The sequence below is a fragment of the Bos grunniens genome, chromosome 15 (assembly GCF_055505025.1).
Source record: "Bos grunniens cultivar Pamir isolate PY7600 chromosome 15, Bosgru_T2T1.0, whole genome shotgun sequence".
NCBI lineage: Eukaryota > Metazoa > Chordata > Mammalia > Artiodactyla > Bovidae > Bos > Bos grunniens.
Genome location: NC_141179.1, coordinates 18,417,205 through 18,440,729, shown reverse-complemented (window position 1 = coordinate 18,440,729; position 23,525 = coordinate 18,417,205). Strand labels below are relative to the sequence as shown.

General features: G+C 35.6%; 1 protein-coding gene across 15 annotated transcripts in view; it reads right to left on the bottom strand.

Annotated features, from left to right (window-relative positions):
* The window catches only part of ATM (ATM serine/threonine kinase), a 155,115-nt gene that overhangs the window by 50,584 nt on the left and 81,006 nt on the right, over window positions 1-23,525 (bottom strand). For 9 of the 15 annotated variants that reach the window (XM_086339051.1, XM_086339040.1, XM_086339043.1 and 6 more), the window contains 11 exons: window positions 21,818-21,959; window positions 20,050-20,226; window positions 15,439-15,616; window positions 13,480-13,567; window positions 10,725-10,880; window positions 8,061-8,169; window positions 6,109-6,197; window positions 5,908-6,010; window positions 5,117-5,265; window positions 3,685-3,789; window positions 2,314-2,433 (listed from right to left, as the gene is read on the bottom strand). In XM_086339051.1, coding sequence (XP_086195177.1) covers window positions 2,314-2,433; window positions 3,685-3,789; window positions 5,117-5,265; window positions 5,908-6,010; window positions 6,109-6,197; window positions 8,061-8,169; window positions 10,725-10,880; window positions 13,480-13,567; window positions 15,439-15,616; window positions 20,050-20,226; window positions 21,818-21,959 — 1,416 coding nt within the window. Of the gene's footprint in view, window positions 1-2,313; window positions 2,434-3,684; window positions 3,790-5,116; window positions 5,266-5,907; window positions 6,011-6,108; window positions 6,198-8,060; window positions 8,221-10,724; window positions 10,881-13,479; window positions 13,664-15,438; window positions 15,617-20,049; window positions 20,227-21,817; window positions 21,960-23,525 lie in introns of those variants that run through there. The other 6 variants (XM_086339054.1, XM_086339048.1, XM_086339049.1 and 3 more) reach the window with 3 other exon arrangements.

Below are 23,525 nucleotides of genomic sequence, written 5' to 3'. Positions count from 1 at the left end.
TACTGTGCAATCCTTCAGGAGTACTATATGGGGAGAAAAGTGAAACTGAAGTCGCTCAGTCGTGTCCGACTCTTTGCGACCCCATGGACTGTCCACCAGGCTCTTCCATCCATGGAATTTTCTAGGCAAGAGTACTAGAGTGGGTTGCCATTTGAAGCAGGGAAACTCAGAAGATGACCTTATGGTGATGTAGGAAATGAAAGTTCTTTTAGTTGCTTGATAAAGAAGGAAACAGTAACACAAATTCACAGGAACCAAAACTTTAATTCCTCCCAAAATGATCTTAAGAGCAGCGGGTCTCAAATTTTCTAATCTCAGGAAATCCTTTATACCAATAGTCCCCAACCTTTTTGGTACCAGGGGATGGGTTTTTGTGGAAGACAATTTTTCCACAAACTGGGGAGCTGGTGGGGTGGATGGTTTGGGGTTGATTCTCATAAGAGCTCACAACCTAAATATCTTGCATGTGCAGTTCAGTAGGGTTTGTGCTCCTATGAGAATCTAAGGCTGCTGCATACGAGCCTTGGGGAAAGATTGTAAATACAGATGAAGCTTCACTTGCCTGCCTGCCAGCTTACCTCCTGCTGCGTGACCTGGTTCCTAACATGCCATAGCCCAGTTTGGGGACCCTTGGTTTACACTTTTATAAATTAAGGAAGACTCCTAAAGAGCTTTCATTTACAGTTCAGTTCAGTGGCTCAGTCATGTCCTACTTTTTGCGACCCCATGAACTGCTGCACGCCAGGCCTCCCTGATACTTATTAACATTTGGGCTTCCCTAGTGGCTCAGATGGTAAAGAATCTGCCTGCAGTGCAGGGGACCTGGGTTCAATCCCTGCGTTAGAAAGATCCCCTGGGGAAGGGAATGGATACCCGCTCCAGTACTCTTGCCTGGAGAATTTCATGGATAGAGGAGCCTGGCACGCTACAGTCCAAGGGGTCACAAAGAGTCAGACACGACTGAGTGACTAAACATTTTCACTATTAATATTTACTTTATTAGAAACTAAAACTGAGAAAAATGTAACATGTATTAAAATTTATTTTAAAATAAGAATAATAAATCAACTATATATCACACAAAACTTAGTGAGATTCACATTTCTATGAATCTCTTCGATGTCTGGCTTAATGGAGACACTTGAATTCTCATCTCAGATTCTGCATTTAGTTTGCTGTGCTATGATGTTTGGTTAGAGAATGTGAAGAAAATCTAGCCTCATACAGATACAGAAAAGGCAGGAATATGGTAACAGTCTTTTCAAATAATTGTAGGTATTCTCTGATACCTCACCAAAACGTCATTAAACCTCATGAAAGAATGAAAGCAAAAAAAAAAATAATAAGATTTTTCTATAATTTTAACAATAGTTTTAATTTCATGAACCCCTGAATGGATTTTAGGGCCTGCAGGATCTCTACACTACATTTTGTGAACTGCTATCCTAGAACACAAGTATGTGTTACCAATTCGTCAAACTTTTCTTCCTTAAAATTCCCTAGCAGAGAAAGATCCAGAAATACTGCAAAGTGAGATGACTTCCTTTCCATCATTAAAAGGGGCAGTCTCCCTTAAACACTCCATATTCTTTAACATTGACTGTTTACTAAGAATTAGTCACCACGAAATAGCACTAGGGATACAAGAAGAAATAAGTCCCACTTTTAGGAACCTTCTAGTATAGCATCAGAGAAGGCAATGGCAACCCACTCCAGTACTCTTGCTTGGAAAACCCCATGGACGGAGGAGCCTGTTAGGCTGCAACCCAAGGGGTTGCTAAGAGTCGGACACAACTGAGCGACTTCATTTTCACTTTTCACTTTCATGCATTGAGAAGGAAATGGCAACCCACTCCAGTGTTCTTGCCTGGAGAATCCCAGGGCGGGGGAGCCTGGTGGGCTGCCGTCTATGGGGTCGCACAGAGTTGGACAAGAATGAAGTGACTTAGCATACCACAGCATAGTAAAGCATGGCAGAGTATATACAAAGTAACAATAATGCAATGCAGTACTAAAACAGTGGAGTATATACAATATGCTATGATGAAAAACATGAGAAATAATTTCATCTAGGGTGGAACAGGGGAAAAGCTGTAAAGAGAAAAACACAAAGTTAAATTTAAAAACTTGAATTTTTACAATGAGTATTTTTGAAAATGTTTATTTTAACAAGATCACAGTTCTTTGGTCAACTTACTTATACTGTGATAAAAGGAGAGGAACCTATGGCTGGCCTCTATATAGTTTTTATTTTTTAAAGTCACTTTGGTAACAGGTTGTGCTTTGGGATACACAGTCACTTGAATCACATACCTTGAGAAAAGTTCTCCAATGTTTTCAAGCTCTCCAATGGTCTGCAATCTGCTAAGTGCAGGGTAGAGGGAATACACAGACTCAAGACTGCCCTTACACAACTCTTCCACTTCTTTAACTCTAGTAGCAGAAAAGACAAGATACTTGAAAACTAAGATAAAATTTTTTTATAGAAAATAAAAGCTGAGTTCTCATTATAGACCTTTGTGTTGATTTAATAATAGCAATATTCAGAAGCACCAGCATAAGGTAGTGAAAACAAAGTAAGCCTTGGAATTGTACGACTGAGATCTAAATCCCAGTTTTGCCAGTAATGACTGTATAACTTTGGGCAATTACTGGATTCCTCTGAAACAAAGTTTTTTCACTTCCAGAATTATTTTAAATGTTAGAGAATACATACAGAAAAAGTCTAACAAAGTAGCCACCACATGATAAGCACTTAAATGGTAGTATTACTTCTGTAAAAAAATACAGGATTTATTAGCTCACAACTACTGTTAACCAAAAAACGTCTTACATTCATCTAGCCTGTTATAGTTAAGCTCTTTTTTGTGTATTATCTCATTTGTGCCTCAGACCGAGCCTGTAAGTACTAATCACCATTTTACAAAAAGAACATTAAATGCTAAGAGAGGTAAATGACACACAACCACTAGAGACAAGATTAAAATTCTCAGTGCATTTGTCCAGGAAGAGAACCAAGGGATGGGAAACAATAAGACTTTTCAGGGTTCAGCATAAATTGATCATGGTTCCAAAAGGAAATTTTATTTTTAAAGATAGCATATATTTGAACCACATAAGCAAAGAAAAACGTATTATATAAGAAAAAAAAAAAAAAGCTTATGTAAGTACCTAACATATGAGAATGCTCTTACATTTAAAACAAAAAATTTAAAGGTATACATAAACATTTGTGTGTACACATACATGTGTGTGTATATATATATGTATATATATTTTGACAAGTGTATGTCAAAGAATTCTTTCATATAAAGCATTCAAAATATGAAGATTCAGAAAACAATTGTTAAAACAGAAACACTTGTAATTCTTATGCAAACATGTTTGCAAAAGATAAAATTCATCTGAGCACTCACTTCTCAGATGTGGAAAAGCTATGAAATTGTCAACTGTTGAGTATTTCCTCCCACTTTGGAAATTCTGAGTTTCAACACTGATTGGTATGAATTATGAATTACACAAGGAATTTTTTTTAAGGGAGTAAAGGGAATGACAAAAAACAACCTGACCAAAGCTATCAGGTCCTCTCCTTTCACCACTGCAAATCTTTGTACTGAAATTATTCTTCAGGTTTTCAGAAAAGAAGCAATGTTAAAATACAATAACTTTTTCTTTTTACAATACCTGGCGTGTTTGAGACTTTCATAAAAAGTGGAGAATTCTCTGTCTCTTAGAGACTGCAGAGCATTGTACAACAACTCGTGGTAACTGGTTCTTTCCACTCCTTTGCTGTGAAATAATTAAACAATTAGAGAAAAAAATGTATTTAAAAACAGAGAATCCTGGTGTGTGTGTATAAACAGTTTCACCAAGAGGCAACATTTTAAACTACAATTAGAATTATCTCCATTTAAAAAATGCATTTCTAGAAAATTTGGTAAGAATCATGAAGAATTCTGTGGATCTTTTAATTCTTCAAGCAGAAAAAAAAGTAAATTTCTCAGATTTTTTTTTTTCAGGCTCTAAACATGTTATATTCCCATTTGTTTATTAGATGAACACCTACTATGTGCCAGGTACTAGTCACCAGGTTCTAGATGCAGTGAGTTCATTAGCAGACAAGTCAGATTAGGCCCCCATTTTCACAGAGTTTATGTTCTGGTTTGGAGATGGACAATAAATAAGAAAAATACCAGGACAAAGGACATGTAGAAAAGTAAAACAGGGTAACAAAACAAATGACTGAGTGGTTACTTTAGAATGGAAGGTCAGAAAAATTCTGACAAGTAGCCACCTTCATGGTAAGAGGAGAAAAAAGAAGATATATATTTAAGGCTTTTAGGTACAGTTTGGCTTAATGGAAAAAAAAAAAAAACACACAAGAAGCACTATGTGGCAGAAATATAGTATGCAAGGAGAAAAATAGCATATGGAGATTCAGAGGCAAGTAGGAATCAATTCACAGAGTAAACTGTTTCTAAAATATGACTGCATACCCCTGATTTTACAGCAATCTAACAGTTTGAAATCTGAAAGACATTCTAATTAACGAATTTTTTTTCTATGAAAGTGATTAAACATACAATTACTGTGATTTAATTATTCTTTGGTTTATATCATCAAAAGACTTTTACATGAATACACAATCTTTTATTAGATTAGGAGCTTGGCTTTTCATTCACAACACATGGGGACCTTACATATAGGCTAAAGTCATTATCTTCCTATGCTATTGATTTAGCAGTTTTTTATATAAATTATTTCACAAATAAACAGTCTTTTGTGTATCATCCAGCCAATAAAAGTGCCAGCTGAATAAATAAAATGTTTGCAGCAAGAGAAGGGAAATGCCTGACTTTCTCTTTGGATTTGTAAACAATACGTGAGAAGATTCTCATGAGAAAATAACTTTTATATTTCTCTTTTCAAAAATATCATGAGGGTAGAGGTGGAAACAGAATGAAATTCAAGCCTATGTACACTGCTTATTGCTATGTTATTCAAGCATTTAGCTTAACAGTATCTACAAAACATAAAAACACAACTCCCATTATAAAAACAGCTCATTGTTCGTAACTAGAGAAATGGCAATATTAAATGTCTAAATTGTTCTTACTTGACAGAAATGCAGTGGTCCCACTGCATATTCCTCCATGCTACTTGGTAATGAAGTTCCTGTAGTTCAGCACACCACTCTTTATTTTCATGATCTAATCCTCTTAAATAGATGGAAAGAATATGGCAGAGTCCCAAATTCTGCAAGGCCTGAGCAGGAGTTAAAAAAAAAAAAAGAAAAGTAAAAAAATAACAATACTAGAGAAACAAAAAACAGCAATCAAACATAAAAAGTAACTTTCAAAATTTTAGTAGTTCACAATATCACTTAAATTCCCAAAATATTGTTTGTGTGTTCCCCCTAAAACACAAAGACAGAGCTCAAAGGGCTCTGCTATTTGATAAAAGAATGGTTAAGAAATATTAGCCAGGAATATTAGTAATGATACTTACCATACTTACTAATGATACTTATTAATAATGATATCATTAGTAATGATACCCAGAAATGATAACTTCTGGGACAAACTCTAGTTCAAACTATGAGAAATAGTTTACATGAGATTTTCCATACAAAGGACTTAATTCACGACCAGGCACATTGTATACAGTTCAAGAAATGTCTTCTATTGTTAGCTAAGAAGATTATGACCAACAAATCTATACTATCTTTCTGGTCAGTCATCTGTCCAATTTACCTGTGTATCCTTCTGAGTTTTAATCCCAGTGAAAGAAAAATAACCTTCAGTCTTAGCCCTATAGTTTATCTGTTTGTGTAAATAGTCCACTGATATACTGAAATAATCTGAGCGCTACACAAGTAGTGCTTTACTAAAGCAGAAAAAAAAGTACCTGAATTATTCCTGCCTGACGAGTTGATGAGGAGATTGTGGTCTCAAGGTCATATGTTACTAGGGCTTTCCCCCACATTGCTTCATGTTCATATGTTCGTAGTCTATAAGAAAAGAGTTTTTAAATGCCTTGAGTTCTATATGCATGTAACTTCTCTCGTAACAGAATTACTATAGCATTATCTATGAAAAAACAATTTACCTAGTAAGGGGTTGTAACATTTTCCCTCCACCACAGCCATAAAGACTATCTGGCTCTCCTATACTTCTGTAGATTTCTAAAAGCAGATCCTAAAAACAGAAAAATTTTTTTTAATTGAAGGGAAAAAATATCAGTTTATGAATTTAGGAAATTTAAATTATATAACATGTTATAAAGGTAAAATTAATGATACTGAAATATATACTAAAGATATGGATTACAACACAACAAACTGATCTGAGACAACAGAATGACTATGGACTACTTGAAGAGAATTGCTCACAATTTAATGAATTAGATAAGATATAAATCTCAACCTATGATGCTTCTAACACATGCAAAAAAACCCATGAAAACAAAAGCAAACAATCCTGTCAACAGCTAAACCAGTACATGGGAAAACGAAGTTCTGCAAAGTCTTACTCTTCAAAACTGAACTTGGTAAAAAAAATTTGTAAGGTTTTCTTTGAAAGAATATTCAAAGTTGCATTATGTAATAATTGGTAAAATGTGATATAAAGAATTGGCTTGATGATTCAAACTTTGCAATAAAATTTACTCGGGAAAGAATTGATTCTCTTTAAAATAACCTCAGTAAAATAAAAGTGAAAACGGAAGACAAAACAGAAAGAAGCAAAGGAAAAAGAAAACAAAGAGAAATGGCATTGTATAGAAAATTGATCAAGCACTTTACTTATCTTAATGGTAGTTGCTCCAGGAAATATTTTCTAAACACAAACTGGTATTGGCATGTTTATCATTCTAATCAAATTGTTTCTATTCATAAGGGTGAAATCAAGCCCTCAAGTGTTGGAACATTTAGTCCTGAAGCTAGCACAGTACCTGGAGCACAGGGATACTCCAAAACCTCAGAAAAGAGGGTAAAACTATAAACTAGCAAAATAGGGAAGGAGAAAAATTAGGAAAACAATATCAAAAAGGCAGACAGAATGTATTTCAAGTAAGGCATAGTTGACGGTCTTAAGTGTTGATGAAACATGAAGGAAGAGGTTGAATGAAAGGTGAGGGCTAGACTTAGCAACATCAAGTTTATGAGTGACATTAGCAGGTGCTATCCAGTGGAAATTCTTTCACAAGGTTTGGCTGTGATGGGAAGGGAGAAAAAAGGGTGTCACCTTAAAGAGAACATAAGGAAAAGGGAAATGATTTGTGTTCATTTGAAGGAGAATGTTTTTAATAAGAAAAGTCTGAAATGTTTGAATATATTGAGAAGCATGGCACAATAAAAAAATAAAGTTCTTGACAGTTGAAAAACAAAGCACAGAAAAACGGGCAGCAGGAGAAACTGTTCCTCTGCTTTAACAAAAGGAAAGATTACAGTGGGAACAGATGCAGGAAGATTTCTATGTTTGACAGTGTCATATGGTGGCACTTCCTATCTATGTCCCCTATTTTGTCTAAGAAGTAGGAGACGCACTGAAAGCAGAGGAGAGAACATCAGAGGTGTAAGCAGACTGAAGAAAATCATTTTAAAGGAAGAATAGGTCAAATTAAGAGTCAAATTTAAATTTTTAAATTTAAACATTTACAGAAGAAGCAATCTGCCCTGAGATGTGATATACATTAAACAAGTAAACAAAAATATAAATGTTAAGTGCTATGAAGAAAATAGAGTACTATAGCAGAAAAATATATGGCATAATTTACCCCATGAGATAGGTGGTTGTACTTTCATCTTTCTGATAAAGGAACTCAAAGTTGAAAAGATTAAGTAATTTCTGGAAGATTAAACAACTAAGTGGTTGAATAAGGATAGAACTCATTTGCCTAATCCAAGGCCTAAGCTTCAATACATGAATTTAACATATTTGACAGTCCAAAAGGTAACTTCCGTTTGAAAATCAAATGACAAATCTATATAGTCTTTATAACAAAATAGTCCGAAGTGTAAAACAAATATTAACATTTATAATAAAGTCTATAATATATACCTGTAAACTTATCCCAGTTTCTTCCTTACTTTTTTCACTCAAACTGGAAATAGTTGTACTTTGGCTTCCTTCTTCAAATGTAAGACTTCTGTTTGTCACAAGAGCATCTCTTTTAATGGGAATATACTATTTTGAGGCTTGCTAATATGTATACCATAAACTTTGAAAGAAAAAACTAACAAAGGTTACAAATAAAATATAATGAACCATTTATACTTGAAAACAATACCAAGCCTAGAATAGAAAAGGAATTTGTGAGTATTAGGTCTTTGAATGAGAATTACATTTTAACCACAGTCTCATTTATGGAAAAGCTATATGCCAAAATATGCTTATTTTTTACAGAGCTTAAACATAGAGCAGAAGCCCTTGAGTTCAATTCCTAAATGGTCCGTCAGTGATTTTACCTGAAGTTTAACCTCACTGGGGCTTCCCTAGTGGCTCAGAGGGTAGAAGCTGCCTGCACTGTGGGAGACCTGGGTTTTGATCCCTGGGTCGGGAAGATCTCCCAGAGAAGGGAATGACTACCCACACCAGTATTCTTGCCTGGAGAATTCCACAGACTGAGGAGCCTGGCAGGCTATAGTCCATGGGGTTCAAAAGAGTCTGACCCGAATGAGCGACTTAACACTTACTTACTTAACCTCATTAATAAACACAGGCATGCAAATTAAGACCACACCTGAGATACTACTTAACACTTGATAATTTGGCAAAACTTAAGAAATCTGATAGTGTTGAAAAGGAAGTGGACCAGTAGAATCACAGGTAATAAGTGACAGACTTAGAATTGTCTACATTTTGCTATTAACTAACTTGAATAGGAAACCTAAGAGAGCAATTCACTTTTTTGACCTGATAGTGTTTGTAAACTGTTGATTTGTATTTTGCTTTTATACTTTTCCTGACCACTTTCGATTTACCAAAGTATCAGTTCACCTGAGTCACTGAAGAAAATCAGCATTCCCTACCCTTTCTATGGCAATCCACACCAGTATTCTTGCCTGGAGAATCCCATGGACAGAGGAGCCTGGCAGGCTACAGTCCATGGGGTTGCAACAGTTGGACACGACTTAGCGACTAAACTACCACCACCCTTTCTATACACCTCATGTCTGTTTGCTCTCCCCTGTCCATTAGGCATTTGAAAAAAAAAGTCAGATTGTCAAAGCAAAGAGCAAGTCCCATTTAATTGAAGCACTTCTCCCCTAAAGCTAACCAAAATAAAATCCAGGCACCTTTGCTTGTTAAACAAGCAATTTTGCAAAAATTTGCCACATTCTATACGATCACTTATTCTCAAATTAAAAGAGCTTTTATTTATACTCAGATAAGAACTGTTATTAACCCCTGATTAGTAAAAAATGTTATTCTATGGAACCAAGATACTGAGGTGCACTCAGATTAAAATTACTACAAAGTATGCAGGGTTTCTGCCAAATTTTTAAGACCTAAAGTAGTCAAAAATCAATTTCTTAGTCATTTTACTTGTCTTTGTACAAAGTCTTAAGTGCTCACAAATATGTCAATTACACATTATACACATGATCTACACACTGTCGATTTTTGGGGGTATTTTAGTAAAATCTAGAAATTACATTCCAATTCTATTACACTACAGTTGGTAAGTATACTGGTATATAAGGGTATACTGATCACACTGTAGATTTTTAACAGTTTTTAATTGAAAAGGAGAAATTAAAACAAATGAGAGCATTAAGCAAACCAGTCCAAGTCTACTAAATTAATCCTATCTGAACTAGGATCTGAACTCTGGTGCCTGGTTTTCCACAATCCAAAAACCATACTGTTTTCAGCTTACTGATAATCCAAAATAGAAATTATAGGTAGCAAGCATAAGAAATGCATCAATATAACACTTCTTTGCTATTTCAGTTTTGTAGTATGAGTGATTTCATGGTGGGAAAGTGAGGCTAACTATAAAAATAAATATTTACTGTAAAGCAATTATTCTCCAATTAAAAATTAATTAATTAATTAAAAAATAAACACTAAGCTATTTCAAATGAACAAAGATTTGAGGAAGGCCATTAGGACAGTAAACTGTATTTTTTACTTTTCAACTTTCTTGGCTATTTTTTGCTTTTCTCTATTATCTAAGATTATACCTGTTAAACTCTTATGAGAGTTCTAACTCAGAGGAAAAGCAAAGAAAAGAAGCAGGAATCCAGGTAGACACCAAAACAATGAAAACAATTTAGTCACAGAAAGCAATCAGGTTACATTACTTCTAGTCAATAAGTAAAATGGATCTTGAATAAAGTGAGGGAACAGTGGTAAACTTAATTTAAAATTAGGGAATCATTCAACCATTTGAAAAATAATTAGTGATCACTTATATAAAGTTCCCAATGCTAGTTACTATGGGGAATACAGAGAAAAATAAGGATGATCTCTGTCCTCCAGAAGTTTGTTATCTGTGTAATTTTTATAATTATTGAGTAATAAACATCTCTAGTTCAGGGCAGAACTGCTTATTTCTTTAACATACTTTTATTATCATTTCTCCTTAAAAGGTAGAAAGTGTTTATTTAAAATATCTTTTAAATGGGAGAGTGGAAGTAAAACACATCTTTAATATATACCTTTAATGAAACAATGTCGACACCAATTTTACAAACCAAAACTTCCAAATCCCATTACCTTTTCTCTTGATCATCCAAGTTCTTCTTATCTGCATAGATTTCTGCATAGAGCAATGCGGTAAAATGAGCAGCACAAGACTGAGCTACTTTGGCAACCTCTAGATAATTTAACTCCAGCCAGAAAGCATCATCAAAAACTGTTCCTGAAGAAGGTCTAAAGAAAAAATTTAAATATAGTCACGTCCATTTCTTTGACTTACATACCAAAAGTAAGTTGATATAGAATACAATGGTAGCGAGTGCTAGTTAAAACGAAAATTATATTCAAATAACCAAAAACCACATATCCCCAATATATAACAATAAACACCTAAAATAACATAGCTAAAGAGTTCCAGCACTTTTTTTGGATCACATACCTATTAGAAAATCTGATAAAAGCTATGGGCCATCATCCCATAAAAATTTGAGGTTCATACTTGCCCCCCACTGAGGGATCCATGGACCATAGGCTAAGAATAGGCTATACAGTATACAGTAAAAATACATACACAAGTGTTTTTAAATGATCAATTTAATGAAAATATTGTTTCTTCTAAGACACATTTACATGTCTTTCTATTGCAGTTAATTTTCTTCTGAGCTAATTGCCTAGGTTGAGGTTATTTAACAAAAATCTTCCACGGTGATAACAGTAGGCCTAACCGGAAGGGATGACATTATCTTTCTCAAAACAATTTCATAGAAATCTGACAAAGCAGTAGTTAAGAAAATTGGTATTAAAGCAGGAAACTAGCTAAGTTCAAATCCAGCTGGATTACCTACTACAAGCTGTATGAATTTTGGCAAATTAACCTCTTAAGCCTCAGTTTCTTCATTTGCAAAACCAGGAAACAATATATACCTCAGAGAACAGCTATAATGAGCAAATAATGCGTACAAAGCTGATGAATAAAGTGCCTATCACATAGCCAAGACTTAACTATTGCTATTCTGAGAAACCAGTCCATCCATCCTAAAGGAAATCAGTCCTGAGTGTTCATTGGAAGGATTGATGTTGAAGCTGAAACTCCAATACTTTGGCCACCTGACGCGAAGAGCTGACTCATCTGAAAGAAACCTGATGCTGGGAAAGATTGAGGCGAGAGGAGAAGGGGACGACAGAGGATGAGATGGTTGGATGGCATCACCGATTCAATGGACATAAGTTTGAGTAAACTCCGGAAGTTGGTGATGGACAGGGAGGCCGGGCATGGTATAGTCCATGGGGTCACAAAGAGCTGGACACGACTGAGCGACTGAACTGAACTGATTCTGAGAAACATGAACCTGAACTCAATTCCTTATGCTTTATTCTATGTCCCAGCCATATTCTCTCAAGGATCTTAAGGCCTTACTTAGAATAAAAACTTAATATTGAGAAATTTTATCTTCTTGAAGGCTAACCAAAGTAAATACTACTCTAACTCAATGGTAAATATAAAAATGAATAATTCAGAGGTGAAGCTGCATCCCAGCACTGAGAAAAGAGATGCTGCCAGTTAAAGTTTTGAACAGTTTTTCTCACAAGAGGATTCAATACAAAACAATATAGTGAATCAGTAACTTTCTAACCAGAAACACAGACACCGAAAGGCCTAACACTTCTTTTTCTAAGCATGAGATAGCAAGGATGAAGAGGATACAGGGGGAGTAAATTTTTAAGATGTAAATGCATTTCGGTCAAAAAAATTTTCCAAATTCCACTACCAATTTTTTATTTTTCTCTCACTATTCCCTCTCATTCTTTATCAGTCACTGCCACTACCACCGTACAAACTAATGAGACATCAATGCCTACCTATTCAAGTTATAGGCCTACTACGTTATTTCTTTAAGGTTCTGGTCAACTCTGGAGCAGTACAAATCTGTCAACCATCCTCTCTATCAATTCCTGTACTCATTGTTAAACATCTCAAAAAAAAAATTAATAGGAACAAAAATACTGAATTATAAAGCAATTTATCAGAATCAAGAAAATAAACACTGCTATAGACAGTATTACTATATAGAAGCACAGATTTTGAGGACCATGTTACACAGTAAAGAAACTTGTGCTTCATAATAAAGATAAATAAAGGAACTTTTTTACATAATTCTAACTACTTTTGAGACAAAAGTAAAGAAAAAAGTTAAAAGAGGAGCAATGCAACTAAAAGTAACCTGGAAAATCACTATTCCTTTTCCATTACTATAAATGAAATAAACTAAAGCCCCCAAAGACTGAATGATTTAGCAAAGATAACACTGTTACTCTTATAGTTGGGGCTAGAATTCAGTGCTCAGTCGCTCGTTGTGTCCGACTCTTTGTGACCCCAAGGACAGTAGCCTGCCAGGCTCCTCTGTCCATGGAATTCTCTGGGCAAGAATGCTGGAGTGGGTTGCCATTTCCTTCTCCAAGAATTCAGAGTTCCTACAGTATTCAAAGTCTTGTAATTTATCTTGTAATAACTATACTGGAAAATAATCTGGAAAAAAAAAAAACATATACATAACTAAATCACTTTGCTGAACACCAGAAACTAACACAATATTATAAATTAACTATACTTCACTTAAAAAAGTATTGAGAGTTCCTGACATTGATTTCACCAAAGCTCCACCCTGAATATGGATTTATTCATATGGATTTATTTCAAGGAGATATAAGCACCACACATACTAAATACAGCACCTTGCAACAGCATTACCTCAAATAATCATGTTAAAATTCAGTCAGCAATAACAAGTTACACTTCTAAATACCCAAACTCAAGAACCAGTAGTCACATTACCTCTTTTGTCTCCTCATGTAGTCCACAACAGCAAGCATCGTTCTTTGTGATTTTTTATCCACATGGCATCGAAAAAAGTGCTCTGACTCTGACAAAGCAAGAGATGTCCCATCAGTCCCAGACAGGTGTGCTTAGGCGTCCTCTTCCTTTTGTCTGGGATTGTCTCCCTCTACACTATAAGGTTCTAGCACAAAACAGGCTCTTAATAAATATGAATCAACAAATGGAATTTAATGACATTTCTTTTTCTTTTAAAAGCAACTATATGCTTATTAAGAATTTAACTGTAATTTATATTTTATTTCTGAAGAGGACTAATTCATTGATTTAGTTAGGACTTTTTAATGTACTAGGTAGGTGCTCAGTTTACAATGGTATAAGAAAGACTATTTCTGACCAAATGGAACTCAACGACTAGCCTAAGACAATCTTAACATAGTGTGATGTGTGTAATGATAGAGAAAGTTTAGAATACCAGAGAGGCATATAAAAAAATAACTCTGAACAAGAAGAGTTTCACAGAAAAGAATGGTATCTGAAAAACTAATGTTTCATTTGGAGAGGAAGAAAGAATAGTGTTCCAGACAACAGTAAGATGGCTGAAACAAGAACTAACAAGGAGGATTTACTGAAAGATTTCACTGTATTGAACCACAAAGCTGGAAAGCAGCTGTGGACAAAGAAAAATAGATGGACTAACGTTATTTATAACACAGAACTCCCAGGATTTGGTAATCAGATGAGACATGTGAGAAAGGTTTCAGGCTTAAACCACTGCATGCTCTTTCCTGAAAGGAGGAGGCTGGGGGACGGAGGTAAAGATGATAAATTTACCTTCGGACTACATTCAAATGAAGGCAGTGAGACTTACAGACACCAGAAAAGAAACTATTTGATAGACATCTATATATTTTCCAATAGTAGATTTTACATGTGAAATTTAAACTTTAATTTACAACAATAAAAATACTGGCATAAAATAAAACTGGCCGGTTTTATGTTTGAAAGGCTATAGCACAAACATGCATGAACAACTGATAAAGATGAAAAAAAGTCTTAGTCAACTGTACTGGTCTTGAAGTACAGTATGTGAATTTGTACCTAGTTTTATGTTTGTACATAAAATACATTAATAATACATATTCAGGGCGTATTAATCTGTAAGTTAACATCACAGATCTATAAATCTTTTCCTTTTCTCAAATTTAGGTTTGAAAAACTGACCAACAATGAGCCCTCAACAATGTATTGATGCTATTGTTTAGTTGCTAAGTCACGACTGACTCTTTTGCGACACCGTGAACTATATATAGCCCACCAGGCTCCTCTCTCCATAAAATTTACCAGGCAAGAATACTGGAGTGTGTTACCATTTGCTTTTCCAGGGAATCTTCCCAGCCCAGGGATCGAATTCACATCTCCTGCATTGGCAGGCAGATTCTTTACCACTGAGCCACCAAGGAAGCCCATGCGTATTCAATTCTTGGTTTAACTTCTCCTTAATAACCTCTCAGCATGGGAGATACTTCTTATACAACAGCATGGAAGGAGGGTAAGTTATAAAAGTTTAAGGAAAACATAGTCCAATTTTTCTTTAAAAACAAAACTAATATATATGCCAAATGTAAATTGTAGTAATCCCAGATCACAGAACTATGAGTAATTCTGGCAGCAGTAAGCACAGTGTTTAATATGCACTAAATACTCAATCAGTTGCTCCATTAATATTAGTCTATATTTAATGAGAGGGTACTATGCATTAAGTATTATCCTAGGTGTTTTACACACAATATTTCATAGAAAACTTGTTACAACTTTTAACTCCATTTTACAGATGGCAGAATAGATGTTTAGAGGTTATGAGATTAAGCCTACAAAATGCCTTGATGGGACTCAAACAATATCTTTCTCTAGAACTGAGACTTTAACAGTATGAAGTTGAGAAATTTAACAGAATACCTGAATCCAAATTTGCAGGGGTTGTGGATCGGCTTGTTTGTGAAGGGTGTTTGAAACAGCTAGTGAAAAATCCCTGAATGTGTGTAGAAAGGAGATTTCTCCATGATTCATCTGTATCTTGTAGTAGAATATCATGAATCAAGTATGGAAGCACAGTCTGACAAAAGTCAGTTTTCACCTAAAATATACAAACATATCCAGTCAATAGTTTTGAGTAAAAACATTTTACTTAAAATATTCATTCCCTGTTAATGACATAAGTCATGAACTCTATATACTACTAAAAAATATACAAAAAAAATATGTACCAGGTAGTGTTGTTTTTTTTAATCAAACTAACCTAGAATATCTATATAGAACATATATGTCACACTGAAGTAGTTCATTTCCAGTTGAAGCTATTTGCATATAATGAAATAGGATATTGCTTACAAATAAAATTACTATGTGACTATTGTAAAAAATATTTGATACGTGAAAAGTGTTACTAATAATCGATTTGACAAAGGGGAAAATGAGGATCAACATTTAAGAAAAAAAGCTGAAAATAGGATTTTAGCACTTTTTCTACATAGAATGAAGAGCTCTAACAGTCATGTTTAAAAGTTTACATTTTTAATAAACCCTAATTTCAGAGCTGACTGTGGCTCAGATCATGAACTCCTTATTGCAAAACTCAGGCTTAAATTAAAAAAGGTAGGGAAAAACACTACGCCATTTAGGTATGACCTAAATCACATGCATTATGATTATATACTGGAAGTGACAAATAGATTCAAGAGATTAGATCTGATAGATATTGTGCCTGAAGAACTATGGACAGAGGTTTGTGACATTATACAGGAGGCAGTGATCAAAACCACCTCCAAGAAAAAGAAATGCAAACAGGCAAAATGGTTATCTGAGGAGGTCTTACAAACAGCTGAGAAAAGAAGACAAGCAAAAGGCAAAGGACAAAAGGAAAGATATACCCATCTGAATGAAGAATTTCAAGAATAGCAAGAAGAGATAAGAAAGCCTTCCCCAGTGATCAATCCAGAGAAATAGAGGAAAACAAGAGAATGGGGAAAAAATCATGGCATCCAGTCCCATCACTTCATGGCAAACAGACGGGGGAAAAATGGAAACTGTGACAGACTTTATTTTCTTTGGCTCCCAAATCACTGCGGACGGTGACCGCAGTCATGAAATTAAAAGACGCCTGCCCCTTGGAAGAAAAGCTATGAAAAACCTAGACAGCATATTAAAAAGCAGAGACATCACGTTGCTGACAAAGGTCCATATAATCAAAGTGAGAGCTGGACCATAAGGAAGTCTGAACACCAAAAAATTGATACTTTCGAATTGTGATGCTGGAGTAGTCTCTGGAGAGACCCTTAGACAGTAAGGAGATTTAAACAGTCAACCCTAAAGGAAATCAACCCTGAATATCCATTTGAAATACTGATGCTAAAGCTGAGGCACCAATACTTTGGCCATCTGATGTGAAGAGCCAACTCATTAGAAAAGACCTTGTTACTGGTAAAGATTGAGAGCAGGAGGAGAAGGACAGGATGAGATGGTTGGATGGAATCATCAACTCAATGGACATGAGTCTAAGCAAACTGCAAGAGACAGTGAAGAACAGGGAAGACTGGCGTGTTGCAGTTCATGGGGTTGCAAAGACTGGGTCAGTGACTGAACAACAATAACAAAGAAAGCATGTCACAGATTTGATGCAGAAAAAGCTTCTGACACCCATTTATGATTTAAAAAAAAAAAACAACAACACACAAAAACTCTCCAGGAAGCAGGAATAGAGGGAACCTACCTCAACCTAATAAAGGCCATGTATGACAAAACCAAAACTAACATCACACTCAACAGTGAAAAACTGAAAACATTTTCTCTAAGATCAGAAACAAGATGAGGATGTCTACTCTCGCCATTTTTATTCAGCATAGTTTTGGAAGTCCTAGCCATGGCAATCAGAGAAAAAAAAAAGAAATAAAAGAAATCCAAATTGGAAAAGAAGAGGTGAAACAGTACTGTTGTCAGGTGACATGATACTATACATCAGATCAGATCAGATCAGTCGCTCAGTCATGTCCGACTCTTTGAGACCCCATGAATCGCAGCACGCCAGGCCTCCCTGTCCATCACCAAATCCTGGAGTTCACTCAGACTCACATCCATCGAGTCAGTGATGCCATCCAGCCATCTCATCCTCTGTCATCCCCTTCTCCTCTTGCCCTCAATCCCTCCCAGCATCAGAGTCTTTTCCAATGAGTCAACTCTTCGCATGAGGTGGCCCAAGTACTGGAGTTTCAGCTTTAGCATCATTCCTTCCAAAGAAATCCCAGGGCTGATCTCCTTCAGAATGGACTGATTGGATCTCCTTGCAGTCCAAGGGACTCTCAAGAGTCTTCTCCAACACCACAGTTCAAGAGCATCAATTCTTCAGCGCTCAGCCTTCTTCACAGTCCAACTCTCACATCCATACATGACCACAGGAAAAACCACAGCCTTGACTACATGAACCTCTGTTGGCAAAGTAATGTCTCTGCTTTTGAATATGCTATCTAGGTTGGTCATAACTTTCCTTCCAAAGAGTAAGGGTCTTTTAATTTCATGGCTGCAGTCACCATCTGTAGTGATTCTGGAGCCCAGAAAAATAAAGTCTGACACTGTTTCCATTGTTTTCCCATCTATTTCCCATGAAGTGATGGGACCAGATGCCATAATCTTTGTTTTCTGAATGTTGACCTTTAAGCCAACTTTTTCACTCTCCACTTTCACTTTCATCAAGAGGCTTCTGAGTTCCTCTTCACTTTCTGCCATAAGGGTGGTGTCATCTGCATATCTGAGGTTATTGATATTTCTCCCAACAATCTTGATTCCAGCTTGTGTTTCTTCCAGTCCAGCGTTTCTCATGGTGTACTCTGCATATAAGTTAAATAAGTGGGGTGACAATATACAGCCTTGACGAACTCCTTTTCCTATTTGGAACCAGTCTGTTGTTCCATGTCCAGTTCGAACTGTTGCTTCCTGACCGGCATACAGGTTTCTCAAGAGGCAGGTCAGGCGGTCTGGTATTCCCATCTCTTTCAGAATTTTCCACAGTTTATTGTGATCCACACAGTCAAAGGCTTTGGCATAGTCAATAAAGCAGAAATAGATGTTTTTCTGGAACTCTCTTGCTTTTTCCATGATCCAGCAGTTGTTGGCAATTTGATCTCTGGTTGCTCTGCCTTTTCTAAAACCAGCTTGAACATCAGGAAGTTCACGGTTCACATATTGCTGAAGCCTGGCTTGGAGAATTTTGAGCATTACTTTACTAGCGTGTGAGATGAGTGCAATTGTGCGGTGGTTTGAGCATTCTTCGGCATTGCCTTTCTTTGGGATTGGAATGAAAACTGACCTTTTCCAGAAATGCAAATCAAAACTACAATGAGGTATCACCTCAAACAGTCAGGATGGCCATCATCAAAAAACGTACAAACAATAAGTGTGGCCTCCTACACTATTGGGGGGAATATAAGTTGGTATAGTCAACTGGAGAATAGTATGGAGGTTCCTTAAAAAACTAAAAATAGAGCTACCATATGATTCTGAAAGCCCACTCCTGGACATATTTATCCAGAGAAAACTATAATTCGAAACAACACATGCACTACAATGTTCACTGCAGCATTATTTACAACAGCCAGGACATGGAAGCAACCTAAGTCTATCAACAGAGGAACAGATAAAGAAGATGTGGTACATATATATACAATAGAATTTTACTTGGCCATAAAAAGAACAAAATAATGATATTTGCAGCAACCTGGATGGACCCAAAGATTGTCAGACTGAGTGACTTAAGTCAGAGAAAGGTAATATCATAGGTTTTATGTAGAATCTAAAAAAAGGCACATGTGGACTTATTTACGAAATTGAAACAGAGTCACAGATGTAGAATATAATATATGGTTCCAGAACAGGGGGTGGGTATAAACTGGGAAACTGGGACTGACATACACATACTACTATATATAAAACAGATAACTAATAAGGACCTATTGTATAGCACAGGGAACTCTTAATACTCTTTAAAGATCCACATGGGAAAAGAATCTAAAAAAGAGTGGGTACATGTATAACTGGTTCACTTTGCTGTACAGCAGAAATCAACACATCGTAAACCAATTATATTTCAATAAAAATTAAAAAAAAAAAAACAAAAAAACCATCACAGGAAGTTAATGACAATGACCTCAATAAAAGTAAATTTAAAAAGTTAGAACAGACCTTTGGTTAACACAAATAATTTCTAATCATCTGTATTTTAACTATCATTAGTAACATGTTATTTATGACACACCCTTAGAACTCTTCTGAAATGTAGCTACCTCACAGCTGAAAAGTCCTATATAAAAAGATGCTCTGTTGAATGGGTTCACAACAGCTGAGTATAAGTTATTTTGCATGAAGGTGGTGTGCAATACACAGAACTCTTTCTTTATATATAGGCCATGAACATGAACAAAAAAGCAAAATGGAATGGGACAAGCAAAGAAAATTATGATGAGAAAGCTCAAATGAAAAAAACAGAAGTAGAAAGGGTATGAGTCAGACTAATCTTCTTACCTCACACATTGGCTTTAATAACTGAAGAACTTCACTTTTTGTGCCACCACTATTCAAAAAAGCACAAGTCAGTGTCTTTAACCAAATGTCATGATTTTCACTTTGAGGAATCCACAGGCTTGTATCATCCAAGCCTTCTAAAGGATTTTCTTTATCAAGTCTTAGTACTTCTAAAAACTAGAAAAAAGTGATAAGAAAACGTAAATACAGTAACCAGAAACACATTTTATCTTTCCTGTGCCAAACAAATATTAGGCATAAACAAACACGTTTCCAAATAAAACTGCTGCTGCTGCTGCTAATAAGTCACTTCAGTCGTGTCCGACTCTGTGCGACCCCATAGACGGAAGCCCACCAGGCTCCCCCATCCCTGGGATTCTCCAGGCAAGAACACTGGAGTGGGTTGCCATTTCCTAAAGTGAAGTCGCTCAGTCATGTTTGACTCTTAGTGACCCCATGGTCTACAGCCCACCAGGCTCCTCCATCCATGGGATTTTCCAGTCAAGAGTACTGGAGTGGGGTGCCATTGCATTCTCTGCCAAATAAAACTAAATATAGTTAAAACTAAATCTATATACATCAGTTACTTTTAAAAATTAAAAGACAATTATGCTTATGAAAGGTAGAATCTGGTGAAAATTTACTGATCTAAACAGGAGGAAACTTCTACTCTCAGTTTATTAGTGGTATGTTGAATCACAGACTCTTTGCCTTAAATATGTAACCAGTCCGTATCTACCATACAGAACTGATTTCAGGATGAAATGAAATTTTAAAATCTTAAAACTGCAATGTTTAACAGGTTACAATATTCAGTTCACTTCAGTTCCTCAGTCGTGTCTGACTCTTTGCAACCCCATGAACTGCAGCATGGGAAACCTCCCTGTCCATCACCAACTCCTGGAGTTTGCCCAAACTCATGTCCATTGAGTTGTCGATACCATCTAACTATCTCAACCTCTGTCGTCCCCTTCTCCTCCTGCCTTCAATCTTTCCCAACATCAGGGTCTTTTTCAATGAGTCAGTTCTTCACATCAAAGTACTGGAGCTTCAGCTTCAGCATCAGTCCTTTCAATGACTATTCAGGACTGATTTCCTTTATAATAGTTTGTAATTTATAATATTACTTATAATTTTATAATTTATAATATTCAGGAATGATTAATAAGTTTATACTGCCAATAATTTCATTAAGACCAAAATTATATTTATGATACATTATGTTACTGAAGTTAAATTGGTAAAAACTCAATGGCATATTTCTCAGTTGCTTTATGAAAAGAAAGTATTAAAGAATGCTTTAAATAAGCTATAAAATGCTTAGATTAATAAAGTAAAGGTTCTTAAGTCTCTTTCATAGAGTCCTTTCAGTGGAACCTTGTTATGTCTGACATCAACATGAAAAAGGGAGAAATCTAGGTCATCTTAAATTTCACATTAACTTATTATCACAATACCTATAAACCACACCAGGAGCAATGGCTTGTATCTAGTCAAAGAAAGGGGTTTTCCACTCCTTGAAAAAAAAGCCTGTCATTAAGAACTGCTCCTATGCACCCCCAAATCAACCATAATTTCTCTAGGCTACCTCTCTCAGATTTTCCACACTGCCATAACTAAAAATACAAATCCCTTGGATTCAAATTATAGTTGAAATTATTTCCAAAAACATTAAGTGTTAGCATAATTAAGCAATATGACATTCATAGCCCACAGCAAATACCCACTATATTTGGGTATATCAATAAACATTCATTATTTGAGAGACCTTTTTTCTTGATGTTCTAAAAGGCTGTAGATAGATCAGCATGGGATCAGTTGTTGCCTTATAAATATCCCAGAAACGATGTCCAGTTTTCGTGGTTAAAATGCTTTTCAAACAGGTAACAGCTGCTGCTCGCACTTTGACACTGAAAAACACATATAATTCAAACACCACAAAATATATCAATATTAATCTTAATGAATGTGAAGCAACTCCTTATGAAAAAATTAAAACCTTAAATTATATTAGGAAACCTTTGCATTTATTAGGAAATTTTATACCTATAAAATTGGGTAATACCAAACAATTACCAAGCACTTTTTAATATTCCTTTAGTAAACCTGAGTTACTAATCACTGTAACAGCAATTCCTTTCATTCACTATAAGAAAGTTTATGACTTACTATAAATTTAAAAGTCTCATAAAAAGAAATACTTGAAAATAATATTGACTAATGATGAATGGGAATGACAGAATACTAATCACCCACAAAAAATATTTTGATAACATTTTCTCTATGAGGAACAAATAATTTGGGGTAACAGAGAATGGAATTTCCCTACAAATGATAACATTATTGTCTAGAGCAATTTTAAACGAACCGTAAGTGAAAAGCTAGTTGGAATTATTAGGTAAGACTCTATAATCTCTAATAAAAAATTAAAGGTCCTTCTCTTTTTCAAAAAATTAAGAAAAAGGGGACTGTAATACAACAGTACTGAAAATATGATAGCTGACATAAAATGTCTTAAAGCCTGATACTATATATGATAATGAGCTATCAAGTAAAGGCTTAAGTCCTTTTAGGAGTCTCAATTTAAGACATAGAAGCATAAACCCTAAACTTGAATTCATCCTTCATTCTGCTATCTTTCCCTATCTCCTCCAAATTAAATTCATCAGCAGATTCTGCTGCTCTGTGTTAAAAATATCCCCAGGTTCCATTTCATCTTCACTGAAAGTGAAGTGAAAGTCTCATCCAACTCTTTGTGACCCCATGGACCATACATAGCATACCAGGCTCCTCTGTCCATGGAACTCTCCTGGCAAAGATACTGGAGTGGGTTGCCATTTCCTTCTCCAGGGGATCTTCCTGACCCAGGGATCGAACCTGGGTCTCTCGCATTGCAGGCAAATTCTTTACTATTTGAGCCAGCAGGGAAGCCTGCCTTCTGCCACCCTTCCTCTGGACTACTGCAACAGTTTCATAATCAGGCATCCTATTTCCATTTTTGCCCTATCACAAGCCGCTTGCCATATAAAAGTCCCAGTAAAAGGATTAGTTGCATCATGATTACACTGCTTAAAACTCCACAGCTTCCTTATGTATTTCAAATAAAATCAAATTTATTAATCAGAATTAGTCAGACCTTTCTAATTTAATTTCACATCATCTTCTTCCACACCAGGCTTTTTCTGATCCTCAAACACATGAAGCTTCTTTCTACTCTAGCTATTCCCTGCCTGGAATGTTTTATTCCTAATAATCTTCCAGTTAATTCCTCAACACTCAGATCCACTAAATTACATTTCCTCACAGAAGCCTTCCATGATTCTGTGAATTCCTTAGTCAACATCCCTTTGTATACCTGAGGTCCCTCAAACATGTAATGATTTTTTTCCTCTTACAAAAAAGACAGGAAAAACAAACTGTACCTATTCCCCGCGGTTCTCAAGTTTAAGTTACACTGGTATTTTTGTGCACCTTTT